The following is a 16,106-nucleotide window of genomic DNA, read 5'->3' as shown; positions in this document are numbered from 1 at the left end:
TGACGTATTGTAAAGATTTCTAGGCTCTGCGTCAGGCTGCTGCCCTCCTCCCGCACTCTGCTCTTTAATAGCACAAATTAATATGCAAATAGGCAGCTCTTAATCTGGTAACCTGCACCCCCCCCCCTCACTCCCCATGTCCCTTTGTTGTTATGCAATGTAAGTGTGTGAATGGATACAACTCAGCTCAATCAAGAACAAATCTAAAACAAATGTAGTCTCTCTAAATGTTTAGATGAACAGCAAAAAGATTGTTTGTTTGTTTGTTTGTTTGTTTTTGATCATGATTTCATTAAAGACGCTGGGCTAAACAGCTAAACGTGCACATGACGTCACTGGCCGGAAGGACCTGCGGTTGTTTTTGTTTTTGGTCAAAAAAAATCCCCAGGAGTGGAAACATAATGGAGTTCAAGGGGCTTCTGCTGTTCGTGAGTGCTCTTTGTTTGACTGCACTGACTTCACCGCAGGACAGTGAGTAAAACCAGTGCAGGGCTGGAAGTTTGTACGGAAATTGGGTATGAATCTAATCAAGATGTCACATTGACCACATGTGTGTGGTCAATGTGTCCATTAACTTGTAAGCTACTCACACAAGTCTTCAAAATAGACATTTAAAAAAATAATTTAGCTTGAGTAGTTTTTAAGAAAGATATGTGAACAGTAAAAGATGTACTTTCAAAAATTACATGAAAACTTTATTTGATTGTGTTCATGAGGCTGTGGGCAGCGGCCCCTTGTCGGTCCCCCAGGTGTGTCTCGGATCGTCGGGGGCCAGGAGGCTCCTGAGGGGGCGTGGCCCTGGCAGGTCAGCATCCAGATCAGGTCCAGGCACCACTGTGGCGGGACGATCCTAAACAGCCTCTGGGTGCTCTCTGCCACACACTGCTTCTACAAATACCTGTGAGTATTACGCACAAACACAACTGACCTGACAGATATGCAAATATAATGATTTAAGGCTTCTGCATGGTTTTGGTGACAATTGACAGCAGGAACATATTATTCACTACTGTCTGTAAGTCAAAGTGCCCCCTTTGGGACATCAAAGCTTTACTCTTCTCTGTTGCCCATTATGTACCTTATATTGTACATGCACAACAAAGAATACACTTTGCAGGATCTGATGGAACCAACTTTTATGTGCTAATTAAGATAGGCAAAGTGCAGATCTGGACATGACAAGGGGGTTGATGGATAAGAATGGACAAGACTTTGAAAAAAGCCATGACTCAAATTTATTCTTAATTTAATCTCTGTCCTTCTGCTTTGTGTCCAGTTGGATTGGCAGATCCCATTTCCGTGTAGTGGCAGGGCTTAATGTGTTATCTGCTCCAGGAGATCATGCCCAGATCCGCTCCATCAGCAACGTCAAAATGCACAAGGACTATGACAATGTCACGTCTGACAGCGACGTGGCACTGGTGCTCGTCAGCTCTCCCTTCAGCTTCGCCGACCACGTCCAACCCATCTGTGCTCCTCATAATGTGACCCATGAGTTGATCCTCAACTTCAGCCACTGTTTCATCTGTGGATGGGGGAGCAGCTATTTCAACGGTTGGTAGAAAATCTCACAGATTCTGCAGGAGTATTATGAAAAGCATGATGGTGAGTTTTCATGCTGAAGTGCACTTGAGCAAGATGCTTAATCTTTGGCAGCTTCTCTGAGTGATTTAGATTCACTGTGGCGGGAGAAGGTTCCACTTTAAAGCAAGACACATTAACATTTAACTATAAAGTCAGTTCAAAGTAAGCATTCATTGAGCTAAGCAGGCACATAGTTATATAAAACTCTTCAGTGAGATTCCTTATGGCGAGACTTTATTAATGATTAATTTATTTATTGATTTTCTTTTCAGATCAGTGATAAATTGTTAGCCTATAATGCATAAGTTAAAAAGGATCCTTCATCAGTAGGAAGGCTGCAGAGCATCTGGTCCAAAAATAATTTATTCATGACTCAATAACATTTAAAGGCTGCAGCTTTGATGGTTTATTTTAGAAGGACAAACACACAATTATTTATTTATGACTTTTACCAACACCTGTAACTTGCCAGTGATGCAATGGCTCAATGAAAATGATTAATTGTGTGCTGAACACGGACAAACCTGATTGTCCTGATTGCACCAGGGACCCAACATGTGAGTGGGCCACTAATGCAAAGGCAAAATAAAAGTGATTTTTTTTTTTTTTTTAATTTTTCTATTTGTGTTGAACAGCAGTTAATTTATGGCACAAATACAAACCCTCCACCCAAATCTACCTGGGAGAAAAATGACACTAGAAAAGCTGGGGGAGGACTACCACAGGAGACATGGCCAGGTGCTGCAGACAGTTGTTGAGGCCATATTCAAACAATGCAACCTGGTGAGCTGCCTCGGTCGCAGCCCAGATCAGTATCCAGCCTGCCCATCTCTGTGTCGGAAGGGGAGCTGGAAATGAACTGCCAGTCCTGAAATGGACTGGCAGTCAGAGTGATCCTGTGATTAATTCATTTTCTCTACAATTTAAAAGCCCTTTATAAGTAAAGTACCAATTTGGTGTTTGTACCGTAGGCAGGCCGATGAACAGACTGCAGGAAGCTGAGGTGGAGCTCATTGACAGGAGAATGTGTAACCTGGTCACCTGGTACGGTGGCCTCGTCACTGAAAACATGATCTGCGCTGGACTGGAGAGCGGGGCAGCTGATGCCTGTCAGGTGCTGATTTGTGCGTTTATAATACAAGTGTATAAACTCACTGCAGGCTTCACTTCAGTTCAACATGGCTGCTGTTTATGTGTGCTTCAGGGTGACAGCGGAGGTCCTCTGCAGTGCTACAGCGAGGATGAGGAGAGGTTTTATGTGGTCGGAGTGACAAGCTTCGGGGAAGAGTGCGGACTTCCTCACAGGCCGGGGGTGTACACACGAACCAGCAGGTTTGCAGGTTGGCTGAAGACAAGTCAGACAGCATCAGCGTCTGCTGTGCACAGACTGAACACAGGACTGATCTCAGGTCTGCTCGGTGCTGCTCTGATGCTGCTCATCCAGTTTGTCATCACTAAATATCACTGCTGAACATGAAACAGTTTGAATGTTTTTTCTTTACTCTCATTTGGTGGATCGAAGACAAAATACTCGACTAACTCCCAGTTTTTTTTTTTATATCTGCTTGTTTTAACATTATTATCAGGCCTTGAAAACCAGTTTTCTCATGAATGCAGTATATAGTGTTGGTTATTCCATATGAGAGCTTTCCGTGTTTGTGTTTTGACTTTATTCATCATAGCCCATAGCAAGTTCTCAGAAATTCCTGGAACAACCCACCTGCCCAATACCTTCAAAAACTGTGCACTGTTTTTCTGTTTACTGCACGTTGTGGGACTTTAAGTGGTTAAAAAAATCTCTCTCTCTATATATATATTATTATGGCAAAATTTTTGAAAGCATCCTTATTTTCCCTCTTGCACCCACAACTTTTGCACAGAACTGTAAATATAAAAAAACTGAGGTTGGGAATGAGAAAAAAATGTTGTGAATTTCCCAGTAAAATAAGAGAATAAAGAACGTCTAGTAGAGATTACAGTACTCATATTGTCATAGTAACAAATGCTGTTTTTGAAGGTAAAGTGAGTAACATTAGTGATACTGAAAATTTACTTCATACCGTTCATAGTTATCTCACATTTAAAATGATGATGTTTCTCATTGGTTTAGAGTTGGTGATGTCACATTCTGTACTTCCCATGCACCAATCAGAATTCAGTTATTTAAGAATCGGAATCAGAATGTGATGACGGCAGTTGAGGGGTTGTTTGCTGATGTAGCCAAGGAGACGCCTCTGTCAATCAACACACACACACACACACACACACACACACACACACACACACACACACACACACACACACACACACACACACACACTTACACTGGTCATTCTAAAGCTTTGAGGACACTGGTGGACATAATGCACTCCCTAGCCCCTTACCCTAACCTTAACCATTACAGCTAAAAGCCTTACCCTCAACCTACCTACGCCTAATTTAACATTAATAAGTTTGCAGGCCATTTTCAAATGCATGCTGTATAATTTCAGACTCTCAGATATGTTTTTTCTATTCCAGGAAGACATGGTTGAAATTCATTCTGTACGGCATGAAAATTACACTGTGAAACTTCATTGCAGCAAATATTAAGTCTCCATCACCACAGGAGAAGAAAGCAGCGCAGACTTCAATCTATCTGCAACAAAACTGCATGACCAACAATATAACTTTGAAACCTTAAAATCTGCAAATAGATTTTCATATCATGCAGAAGTGAATAAAAATGAATGGATGCCTGAAAAATACATCCAAATATTTTAACCACAGCAGCATAGTTTGAACATTGGTTGGTTGTGATACAACATGTATATGTTTTCTTGTAAATAGGACAAATGAAACCTAAAATCACGAGCAGGGTTCTTTAATACTTAGTGAAGAACCTGTCAACCAGCTATTAAGATACCTTTTTAATGTTGTTAAAGAGATATTTTCATTATATCTTAAAATGTGAAGTGAGGAGTTCTTGTGGAAATTATGTTAAAGTGAATATCTGTAGGTAATTCTCCATAGCAGGTAGATGTGGTCAAAACTGACAGAAACTGGGCTGCGCTAGCATCATAGAGCAGAGACAGTAAATAGACTGACACCTGGTGGAAGGAAGGTGCTACTTTTCTATAATGCAGCAGCAGCTGATTCCTGAAGCTTCCACAGACAAGAAGCACAACAGAGTCTGACAAAGCATTCTTTATTTGACATGAAACACATCCAATGACAGTGTGACAGTGTTTGTGTCAAGTAAGACATGTTGTTAGAAGTTATCGCACCATTGACTAGTTCAGAATGTCTTTGCTGCAGCTCGACGATGCATAGTGAACAGACTATTGAGGTATACATTGTGGGCCCTTGAGTTTTGTGACGTTTGTGTGAAAGATCCTAATTTCTTTACCTCACATGTACATTTATATTTTGTGCTTAGAATAATTTTGGAGGATTGAAATGTACGCCATTCCTCACAACAGGACAACTTCAAAAAAAAATATTCCACTGTGGGAACATTTCGACTTGCATTGTCCTGGTGGAGTTGCCTGATGAGAGATTTTTCATCAGATCTCAGAGCTGATGAAAACTGACGATGACGAACAATTTTAGAACCGAGCGGTGAGTGAAAACTTCAAACTTTGTTGGCATGGAAAAAGAATGACTTAATTTTCACACAAAAAGGGCATCCAGAAAGATTTGTTTGTAATGACATTGGAGGGCAAAAAGTCTGTCAGCTTTCCCTTATTGAATAGCACCAATGTCTATTGAAAAGGCTTGAAGGGCAACATGAAATTAGAAAACTTTTATTAAAACTTGTCGGAGTGAAACAGTAGCAACAAAGCAATTATCACACAGTAGCTCAGAAGCTCATGAGTAACTAACTTGTCCCAGATACTGGCTCGCATACGTGTCGTCAGTGTCCGTCACTGAATGAGAAGTGGTTTACCGATGTGCTGTACTGTGTGTCGAGCTGCTTCTAAACCAAAACAGCGGTTTGCAGAAGTTGTGCAGTTTTAAAGAAAGATTACATCAGCAAAATATTGATGAAACCCCTATAAAATATATTAAATTCCAATTTTGGATGAAAAGAATTAAAAATACAGTGGAGGCGACAAAAAAAACAAAGAAGAAATAAAAAAAATGGTTTAATATTCTGGGATCATTTTCTTACAAAAGACAAACCTTGTTGCACCTGAAAAGCCAAATATCACTGTTAAACTGGACACACACAGACACACACACACGCCCCCTTCTACACACTCATTCACTCACACACACACAAAATGATATTGGGAAAGTGCACATTGTTCCTGCCAAAATAATCTGAAACCTTGATTTTGCAATGTGATACCATTAAATTAACAATTCAGAAAAAATGCTGTCAAGTATGAAAGATCAGTCAAGTTTTTTTTTTTCTCAAATCAACAAAGTTCATTTCCATGTACACATTAACACCAGTAATACAGTATTTGACTTCTAAAATACAGTATACAGACAACATCCTTACCCTCATTTGTTACCTTCCTTTTTCTGTTAAAGGAGGATTCTGCCATTTTTAAATCACAGGTTGCTTACTGATTGCTGTTCATTGTTAATTTAACTTCTTTTTTTTTCAGTGTTGCAGACATTCAGAAAGAATTGGTTTAAATGGTAATGAAGAAATGACCGCAAAACTTAAAAAGAACGAGACACCCCCCCTCCTCTTAAAAGGAAAAAAAAAAGAAAAAAGAAAAAAGAAAAAAGAAAAACGGATATGAGAGCGATAAACTGGTGTCTGATTCAACATGTGAAAAATGGTGTAACAGTTCTTTAAGTACACTAATATTACAGCCAGAAATGAGGGATCATATGTAAAAACTACTGAAGTTCCACAGGTTTAGTAAGGCAAAGTTCTGTCCTCATTCTTCATGTTTAGAAATTCAGCAGTCCATAATGGTAAATGTCCCAATGGTGGAATAAAAAGGCACTGACTTGCCTTCTGAAGATCTATATGTATCTAATTGTCTGTGAGGCTAACATTAAATGACAGATGTTCTTCACTTTAATATTGGAAACTACATGGACTGAAAGCGAGCAGCTCACTTCAGTTCAAGCCAGGAGACAGTGAAACTCTACCAGCCCATGACGAAAACAGCAAAAAAACTCAACTCAAGGTCTTCTTACTCGCTACCTCTGAAGCTTTCAACCCTATTGCTTCATCAGCAGAGTTTGCCGACTTGTCATGCAGCTGCAGATGACCAAACTTTCCTTTATTCTGAGATGTATTACCTGCTAAAATCTAAAACATCTGTCACAGAACTCTAAAATCTCCAGATTTTAGAAGGCCATGACAACTGAGAAAACTTTGTAAGATAATGAAGACTGTGAGATGGTCGAAAGCCTTCGAAGCAAGCACGTAAGCTGACCAGTCAAGAATGAACTGTCAAGCTTAAATCTGTCAGCCCTGCCCTCATGTGTTAACATTACATTTAAGCCTAAGAGCTCCGCTTTTTCACCAAAAATAAAATGCCCAGGTTTATTAAAAAAAGAGGTCATTTCTCAGCCTTTACCACTGTTTTGAAGATTTCCAGAATCCTCAAAGACTCTTCCAACCATCTGGATGAAAAGAATATTCAGTTTGGGAACTGGGTTAAAAATGTTTTTCCTTGTGGAGCAGATGGAGCATTTATTCATCCAGATGACTGGAAGTCTGGAAATACCTTCAGAGCAGCAGTAGGTGTTTGTTTTTTTTTTTTTTTTTTGTTTTTTTTTAAACCGTCTAGGTGTTTCAAAGATCGCTGGGTATTTATTTTTCAAATGCTTAAGTCCTTTGACTCACATGTTATGCTAACCCATGAGAGCAACAATACTGGGCTAAGCTCTGTCTAAATATTCAGCCTAGGCAATGCTAAACCAACCATTCCACTGCAGCGTGACTCCTGGGCTTGTTATCTGTGTTTCTGGGTTTTTTTTTTGTTTTGTTTCTTGGCCCGTATGTAGAATTAGCATGCACACCCTAACACCAGGCATAGCTTCAACTCTTCCTCTGAAAATTGGTGCTTTAAAAACAATTTATTAGTACTATCACAATCATGAGAACTATCTAATGGACCAACTCCTACCTACACCGAAAAATGAAGAATCTGTTTCATCTTTACTATCCAGGTTTGTACGTTTGTGACACGAGTCTTTCTTTTCCCACACCAACAAATCTTTTTTTTTAGGAGATTTTGTAATGTGTGAATGCCGACGGCATGCCTGATGGCAAATACAGCATGTGATGGAAAGTGAAAGCCACAGTGCACCTGGTTGGAAGGTAACATGTCAGGATCGCCCCCTGTGGGCTGCACTTGCTGGTGGCACTTTTTAATACTGATGCGGATTTGCTCTTGTGACAGCAGCAGACACTGGGGGTTGTCCCCTCAAGGAAGGTGAGACAGGAAAGTGGACTCATAGGTGCGAGGACTTAAAAGTGCAAAGGGGGGAAAGTTCCAGCTCCTCTCAGCAGTTCCAGTGCACCATTCTGCCTTCAAGAAACTAGGGGGGATTAAAAAAAAAAAAAAAATCCACACACACACACACAGGGATGAATGGTTCAGGATGAAAACCAAGGAATGGAAGGAGGGTAGGATTTCTTTCTTTGATGAAAGTATGCAATTAAAAACGTCTTATAAAAAACATGAATTGAAGCAATGAGGGAGAAGTGGGATGCACAGAGAGGATGAAGGATCAAATTTCCTCCAGTTGACTGATGTGTCTATTCTATTCAGAGGAGAGTAAATCTCAGTGAACCTGGGCTGCAGCGATCGAGCAGGTGGAAGCAAAGAAGGAACAGTTTCTGAGAGGGAAGCACGTTCTCACTACAGTACTGGTGCTGTACTTGCATTCCCACATTGTTTGGTGTTTTGAGTGTGTGTGTGTGTGTCTGAGGTTTAACATCGGGGTTGCTACTGAACGCACCCCAATTCCTTCTCCCTCATGTCCGCCCTCAGAGCCTGGCTCAGTTTTCTGCATCAGTTGGTGAAGGGTGTTCACATGTTGTAGGCCACGTAGATGGGGTCCAGTTGGTCTGCCAGGAAGGAGTCTCGCAGGTGCATCCTCTGCTTCTCTCCTCTGGAGTTGATGGGGATCACCCCGGGATCCACGATGACCACCACCCCGACGATGAGGTGGTGCTCCTCCAGCACCACGTTAGTGACGAGGGGCACCAGGTCCAAGGCCTCCTGCTCTGAGCCGCTCAGCTCCGCCACCACCACCAGCAGGTTGGTCCATGTAAACACAGCACTGAGGAGAGAGAAGTGTGTCGAGCACCGACCGAATTCAGTCACACTTTCTGTTACTGTCTATAGTCTTTTTCAGTAAATACAAAAGTGTGCAAAGACAACAATACGTTATGCACATGACCGGTGCAAAAAACTGATTGAACCTCACCTCTCTGCGATGCTGCGGTGGGCTCGGGACACAGATGTTTCGATGTCGATGGGGTGATAACGCAAACCCCTCAGCTCCAACGTTTCATCAAGGGAGCCCACCACAAACAAGGCATCATGACGATCTGTAGCAGAAAAGGACAAATGCATTTGATTATTTACAGTTAACTGAGGTGGGGTGATAATGACAACATATACTGAGAGATGATATAAATTTGACCAATGTGATGAATCTTTATTTTACTTATATTACTAAAACCAGAAACTCCTATTTGGCACTAACTTTTATCAAATGTCCTCTTACCTCCGCTTGCATCCAGCAGCTCAGTCCTCTTGATGAAGCCCAGGCAGCCCGTCCTGGCCCACAGAGTGTGGGGCTCCCCAAAGCTGAGTCTGGTGTTGAAATGATCCGCCTGCAGGCTCTCCTCCCCGTAGATGGTGTAGTAGCCGCTGGCGCTATGGGGACTGTTCACCCAGATCTAAACAGACACAAAAAGGATGGAGTGTTTCTCTATCTGTGTGACCTCCAAACTCTGAGCAAACCAATTTCCCTTTTGAGACTAATAAAGAAAAACTTGTGGTTAAAGAACAAAGTCAGATTAATCGGTTTGCGTGTCCCTCCGCTCTGTGTATCAACTAACCAGTGAAACCAGTCAAAATGCCGAAGACTCTTAAGATGAAAAAGAAAATGATTAGGTATCATTTCCCCATGATCCTCTCTACCCACTCACCTCCCCAAGATGTGAATCTCCCAGTGGGCCTCTGGTCTCTGGGTTGACTATGATGACCCTCACTCCCGGCAGGATCTTAAAGGAGGAACATAAGAGGAGGCTAATTCAACCACTTCTATTACCTCTCTGGATCTGTGGCCAGTGAGACCATCGCACAAATGAGTTTTACTGGTCAATAATCAATACTCACGGTGCCTGACTCCATGAGTGGAAGACTCTGTGGCGCTCCTCTCTCCACCAGCCTCACCCTGAGGGACACGGACAAAAGACAGCCGGTCATTCATTCTGTTTGATCTGACCAACTCACCGTGTTCGCTTTCACCATGTCTCGTCCTGTGGTGAGTTAAGTTGCCTTTGTACTGGTTACAAGGGCCTTCGGTCTTACCTGTCATGACGCAGGGACTTCATGTCAACATAGACAGTGGAGGGGTCTGGTCCAGCAGTTCCCTGAGGACACAGAAAGGAAAATAAACCATCTGAAATCTGGAAAAATGGACTAAACCTAAAACATTTTCTGTCTTCAGTAACAGTAAAGGCTGGAATGGAAAAATATTTTTTGTAAACTGGATATATACTGCATAACACTGGCGAATTAACAGCTCAAATAAAATTAATAGAAAATTCAGTGTGTTTCTGTATGAAACCAACCTGCAGGCAGATGGCCAGGTTGACCCTGGAGCCGAACGCCGTGCTGACGGCGCGCAGCGACAGGCCGAGGTCTTTGAAGAGCTTGGAGAAGGACTGCGTGAGAGCGAGACGAGGCCGCTCCTCTGCTATCACCACACAGCTCCGCACGCACGACAGATTCAAGCCTCGCGCCTAGAGACACGCACCGCTAAAGGTTATTCACACTTTTAACAGTTTGGTGTAGATGGAGCTTGACACAAACATGCACTCAGCATTGGCAGACATTTTTTCCAGAGTGCTTTGAAGTAGCAACAGAATAAGCTGAGATATTGAGATATAAAGAACCAGATTTATTACACGTAAACTTCCATATGCTGTGAACACATACAGGAATACAAAAAGATTTCCATTTTATTGAAAATGTATGTTAAATTATTGCTTATTCACTCACTTTAATGATTATAACCTAATGTCATTGTTCTCATTACACCTTTCAAAACACAATTGTTTTAAAATGATTAGACAGGTGTTTATTAGTCACCTTCCCATCAGATTGGATTCCTCTGAGAAACTAATTTATCACTGTGCTGTTATTAGAGTAATAACAGAAATGACAGAGCAGTAATTTTAACGAGGAACACCATGTGGCAGATGAGCGAGTGTGAGTGTGTGCGTGTGTTCTGACCTTCAGCATCTCTGTCTGGGTGCCCAGGCCTTTGGTGCAGAGCTCCATGACAGAGTAGGAGCAGAAGGTGTCTCTGATCTTGTACTGACTGAGCGTGCTCAGCCACAGAGGCAGAGAGCTCTCCAGCTCCAAGGGAGGGATAAGGATGGACTGGTGACCTGAGTAAACACTGGACCAAAAACGTACTCAGTTTAACAACAATGCCACAATTACAGGCTACAGATACATGAAATGTGATATTCAGTCTGTGTTTGTGTGAGTGTGTGTTACCTGGAGAGGCACCACAGGACGAAGCCCAGGCCACAGTATGGGTCCAGACAGATGGCTATTTGGCGTGAGGAGTAGAGCTCACACTGCAGCTTAATGGAGCGGCACAGAGTACTGACTGCAGCATGAGACATCTGGTGAGAAATGGATGTAAACTTTTAAAATCCCGCACAGTAGGAGCGAATTCACCATGAGCCGTTGTGCTGCAGATCCTGTTCGGTTACACACAAATCCTGCTCATGTCCTGTGAGTATTTACCTTCAAGATCCCCTACAAGATGCTATGTTGTATATAAAAAAATCTTTGAGTTTCAATTACCACATTAAATCTTCTTAAAATGACATCTACTCCTTCTCCCTTACTGAAAATTCCAAACATTGTTCATTTCAAAGGTTTAGATGCTAGACACAAAATGTCCATGAAAAGAAAACAGCATATTAAATCAGGACTGGCTTCCAAAGTAGTTGCAGCGCCACAACATTCTGCTCTTAAACTCAAGATTTAAGGAAAGTACAAAGAAACTTTCACCCTTCAGCAGATGAAGGTGAAAACAGCCTTACAAAGTCCCTCTGGCTAAAAGGGACTCAAACCGATTTGCTTCATGTTCTGTATAATGTGAACGACCTGTGAGAGTGACTTACCTTGACTCCAGTCAACATGCCTGTGGTGGACACACTGAAGTCCAGGTAGGCCAGCATCTCAGCTGTGGGGGGTTTGTAGATGTGCGGAGGCCGCTTTCTGGGGAGATCATCTGGGAGGAGAGAGAAGAGGATTTTTGCTATTTTCTTACTGGACAAAATAAATCACACAATTTCAGTCTACATTTGCTTTCCCCAGCATGTCCAAAGTTAGGCAAAGAGCAAACAGGACACCTTGTGGCCAAAAGGGGAACACATTTTTTAATCTCAAGCTTTTGTGTTAAATATGCTACAGCAAGAGATGTGTCATAAAGGGTAGTAAAGTACATGATGTCATGCTTATAACATCATGCCTAATGCCCCTAAGCTGTTCTAAAATGAATAGATCTCGACAGAGTCCAGCACCTGTATCAATGATCGTGGGCCACGTCTTGACATTGACGCTGGCAGCAGCCTCCCTGGACCTGAGGATCCTCATCAGAGGCTGAGTGGTGAGGATGCAGGCTGCTTTGCTCACCTGTGACACACAGCAAACACACAGAGAAGTTCAGTAAAAACAAAATGCCATACGTTCACAGTGACCACTGGTGAAAATCCTACATTTGTGCTGTTACTCAAATAAAAGGCATTTCATTATTTTTATACTTTATTGATCCCTGAGGTGAAATTCAATTTTATTGGCCTCCCTCAAGGGAAATCGGTTATGGGGGTCAACAGCAGAAGTACTTCACCGAGTCTAGGCGGGGGTCAGTTACTTGCTTAAGGGCACTTCAATATTTCTAGGAAAAAGTGGTGCATAAAAAGAAAGAGTGAGGTTCATATCCCTCCTGAGGTATAAGATACATGTTTTGGTGCTTGATATTGACAAATTAAAATGTCATGTTATGATGTTCAGTAACAAACTGTGCTGTATGGTTCAGTGAAACTAAAATATGTTTGAATATGTAATGAATCAGAAGTTGTTTCTATAAAAACTCAGCTTAACCAAAAATGGGTTTAAAAAAAACATATGGGTACTGCATATTGTACTTACTATGTTATGTTATCAATGATAATGCTTGATATAAAAAAATTGTAAAAGAAAACATTATTTATCAAATATTAAATTTTTTTATGACACAGTCCAGGTGGTATGAACTCACGTCGATGATCATGCGGACAGTGGGGAGAGTAGCAGCCAGGTTCTGTGGGTGAGGCGGCCTCACTGTCACAGGGATGACTCCGGCATAGAGACAGCCGTAGAAGGCAGCTATCAGGTCAATACCTGCAGAAGTAAGAGACAGACAGGAACCTTGTGAACTAAAACTACAGGCACATTTAACAGCGGTGGTTCTTCATTCTATGTTAAATGGAAAAATAAGTAAAGATGGCTGCCCACAATGATGATGGATGAGTGTATGTTTGTGTTTACCTGGAGGATAAAGCAGCACCACATTATCTCCTGTGTTGAGGCCTCCTCTCTCCATTAAGGTGGCTGTGATTTTCTCTGCTCTCTTGTGTAGCTGAGCACAAGTGGCTGTGCACACTGCCGCCCCCTACAGCAAAAACAGAGGAAGCTCAGCCGAATGTACAACCAACAAAATGGATCACCCTTAGTACCATGGCACCATTTCCAAAATAAAAGAAAGACAATATTGTTTGTGCCAGTATATTTATCTGATGCATTGAGTGTTACTATGTCTCAGACTCATTGAGTGTTGAGTGTGTGTCCATATGCGTTTAATCTACCTTTGCGTTGAGCAGCACATAGAGGACATGGTCTGGGTCGGTTTGGGCTCTCCACTGCAGAGCTTCAGACAAGAACTGGTGCTGAAAAAGGCACAGAGAGGAATGTGTCACATAAACATCAAGGATGAACTGAACAAATATTTTACTGCCCAATTAAAAATCGCACAAAGGTGCATCAGTGGCAAATAACCATATAAAAACACTCATAAGAAAGAAACACATAAAAGCTGGCCTGAAATATTAACGGTCCCCTCAGTGACAACACATTTATTCATTTCAAACAGACTGTGAGGACCAGGGAAGAGGATTTAAAAAAAAAAAGAAAGTGCATTAAAGACATGATATTCTGTGACGCTTTTGACTTCTCACACTGTGACACACAAGCACACAACAGGAGTACAGGAGTGTCCAGGGATTTTTTTTTTGCCAAGAACAGGGTCATGCTGGGACCATCTGGACCTGGTAGGAGGCAAATTGGAGCCACTGTCAAAAACTAACTATGGGCCTTTCAAACAAAGGGTCATGACTACTTTGAAAAGCTTTAAAAAAAAAAAGTTTCCACAACGCATTAGTGCCTCAGTGGATTATTTCTTAAATAGACTGGTTTCATGGGAGCAAATCACTGGCTATTTTTTACAATTAAATACAAAATACAAAAAACCTCAAAATACAAAAATTAGCAGTGAACTAGCGCACATAACAGAACGGGACAGGACAAGAAAGCAACAAAGTCCTTGAAAGGCAGAGGTCAAGTGAACATTAGGGAGCACATAGAAATAAAAAAAAACAAAAAAACAAAGTGACCATGACACCATGACGTTCTCCGGACAAACAATTTAAAGCAGTGTCACATTGCTAGCCATATCAAAAATCACTGGCTGGAGTTATCCTTTGTGCCACCCACTCTCTCAGTCAGACAGGTCGTGCTCTGGATCAGGAGTCACATCATGCAGACCGGCTGCGCTGACCACTCATCAAGCCATGCTACACATGGGAGCATCACAGTGAACACGGCGAGCAGAGGTGCACACGAAAATGTACCTAATTAATACTTACAAGATAGCGGCACAATGCATCACAGTATATGACTAATACGACTTTCATCGGTCACATGCTAGGAGCTTATAATTGTTTGCTCAAAGTCTGATTTATCTTCTTAAAAAATAAAGTCTGCACTTGCTGATTTTGTGAAAGAAAATAAAATTTCATTCACTTATAGTTGATAAATGTCACTTAATTTGTTGCTGAGCTTTTGGTTAGCTAGAAAACACTGCTAGAAAACTCCCATTTTAAAAGGTGATGGCAGAGAGTCTGTTTTGGGAAGTAAAATGACGTTCTCCTTTTGTATGTATTATATTAATTAAGGTGTGTGGACCCCTGCTGGCCAAGGAACCAGCCTGGACTGACATCTCTGTGCGTCGGGTCACAACTGTTGCTGGTGGCCGTCAGGCTGTCGCGGCTGCAAAAGCACATCTGACTGACAGAAGCAGCAGAAGCAAAGACAAGTGGGGGCCAGACTAGAGCCTTACCATCATGGTGGGCCACATACAGAGCTAAAGCCCAACCCAAGCAAAGTAAAGGCAGAACAACAACAGAGATTTAGAATGAGACATCAGCATCCATTCAGAGCATTTCCATTTTATACATCAGTTTGATCTGAAAAGGTTTATGTTTCATAGAGTGAAGGAATGCAACTACTGATTATTTCATAATCCATTAATTTCCGGATTATTTTGGTTTTTTTGGTGATTAATTGTTTGGTCTATTAAACAATAAAAATATCACAATTTCCTAGAGATTTCCTAAATCCCATTAAATGTCTTGTTTTGTCTGACGAACAAAACCCAAAGACATTCAGTAATTCAACACTTTACAATTATGTTGAGACAATATCCAAGAAGCTTTAACCATCACATATTTGGTATTTTTGCTTGATAAGTTACTTATAAAATAGCTTTTTATAAAATCAGCTATTGATTAATTTCCTGTTGTCTATTTGACCAATCAGCTCTAGTATAGTGTATGATATACAACGCCAAAGAAAAGCAACACTGTGAAGTTTATTGATATACATTTTGTCTCACTGTCCAGGTGTTAGAGTCATAGACATGAATCACAGTCTTACAAATTAAATTGTTGAAACTGTTGGTTCAGTGTCCTGACATCATGTGGAAAGATGCTACATCCATTATTAAGAGTTTGATCATTATTCTAGGATCAGTGTGGTGGAAGTGTGGTGGTTTGGCTTTCAGTACCTTTCGGATCAGATCCTGGTCCTCCACCACACCCAGCTCTCTGCCTGTAGCCTGAGCGATCCGTTTCCCAGCCACCAGGTTGCCAACCAGCATAGAAGCTGGACCGACATCCACTGAACAAATGAGAAACAATCAGGGTCAATCTATCATCTATACAATAACATGTTAAATACTGAATAACAGTAGTATTTCTGATTCTC

The 16,106-nt window shown here is 41.5% G+C and overlaps 2 protein-coding genes across 3 annotated transcripts in view; one reads left to right on the top strand and one right to left on the bottom strand.

Moving 5' to 3' along the window:
* Positions 1 to 401: 401 nt before the first annotated feature.
* LOC121191254 (transmembrane protease serine 11D) lies at positions 402 to 3,055 on the top strand. The gene is made up of 5 exons (XM_041052424.1): positions 402 to 471; positions 717 to 900; positions 1,277 to 1,554; positions 2,556 to 2,698; positions 2,789 to 3,055. The coding sequence occupies exons 1-5, from the start codon at positions 402 to 404 to the stop codon at positions 3,053 to 3,055; spliced, it is 942 nt and encodes a 313-aa protein (XP_040908358.1).
* A 4,451-nt stretch (positions 3,056 to 7,506) lies between these two features.
* Positions 7,507 to 16,106, bottom strand: part of dip2ba (disco-interacting protein 2 homolog Ba) — a 44,633-nt gene continuing 36,033 nt past the window's right edge. For both annotated transcript variants that reach the window (XM_041048242.1, XM_041048250.1), the window contains 15 exons: positions 15,907 to 16,019; positions 13,652 to 13,732; positions 13,335 to 13,458; positions 13,066 to 13,187; positions 12,329 to 12,440; positions 11,927 to 12,036; positions 11,289 to 11,419; positions 11,019 to 11,187; positions 10,355 to 10,525; positions 10,092 to 10,153; positions 9,897 to 9,954; positions 9,707 to 9,781; positions 9,280 to 9,454; positions 8,977 to 9,100; positions 7,507 to 8,829 (listed from right to left, as the gene is read on the bottom strand). In XM_041048242.1, coding sequence (XP_040904176.1) covers positions 8,577 to 8,829; positions 8,977 to 9,100; positions 9,280 to 9,454; positions 9,707 to 9,781; positions 9,897 to 9,954; positions 10,092 to 10,153; positions 10,355 to 10,525; positions 11,019 to 11,187; positions 11,289 to 11,419; positions 11,927 to 12,036; positions 12,329 to 12,440; positions 13,066 to 13,187; positions 13,335 to 13,458; positions 13,652 to 13,732; positions 15,907 to 16,019 — 1,880 coding nt within the window. In that variant the 3' untranslated portion in view covers positions 7,507 to 8,576. The remainder of the gene's footprint in view (positions 8,830 to 8,976; positions 9,101 to 9,279; positions 9,455 to 9,706; positions 9,782 to 9,896; positions 9,955 to 10,091; positions 10,154 to 10,354; positions 10,526 to 11,018; positions 11,188 to 11,288; positions 11,420 to 11,926; positions 12,037 to 12,328; positions 12,441 to 13,065; positions 13,188 to 13,334; positions 13,459 to 13,651; positions 13,733 to 15,906; positions 16,020 to 16,106) is intronic.

Source organism: Toxotes jaculatrix, chromosome 2, assembly GCF_017976425.1.
Source record: "Toxotes jaculatrix isolate fToxJac2 chromosome 2, fToxJac2.pri, whole genome shotgun sequence".
Classification (NCBI taxonomy): domain Eukaryota; kingdom Metazoa; phylum Chordata; class Actinopteri; family Toxotidae; genus Toxotes; species Toxotes jaculatrix.
The sequence above is the reverse complement of the archived record's forward strand: the minus strand, read 5'-3'. Positions and strand labels throughout refer to the sequence as shown.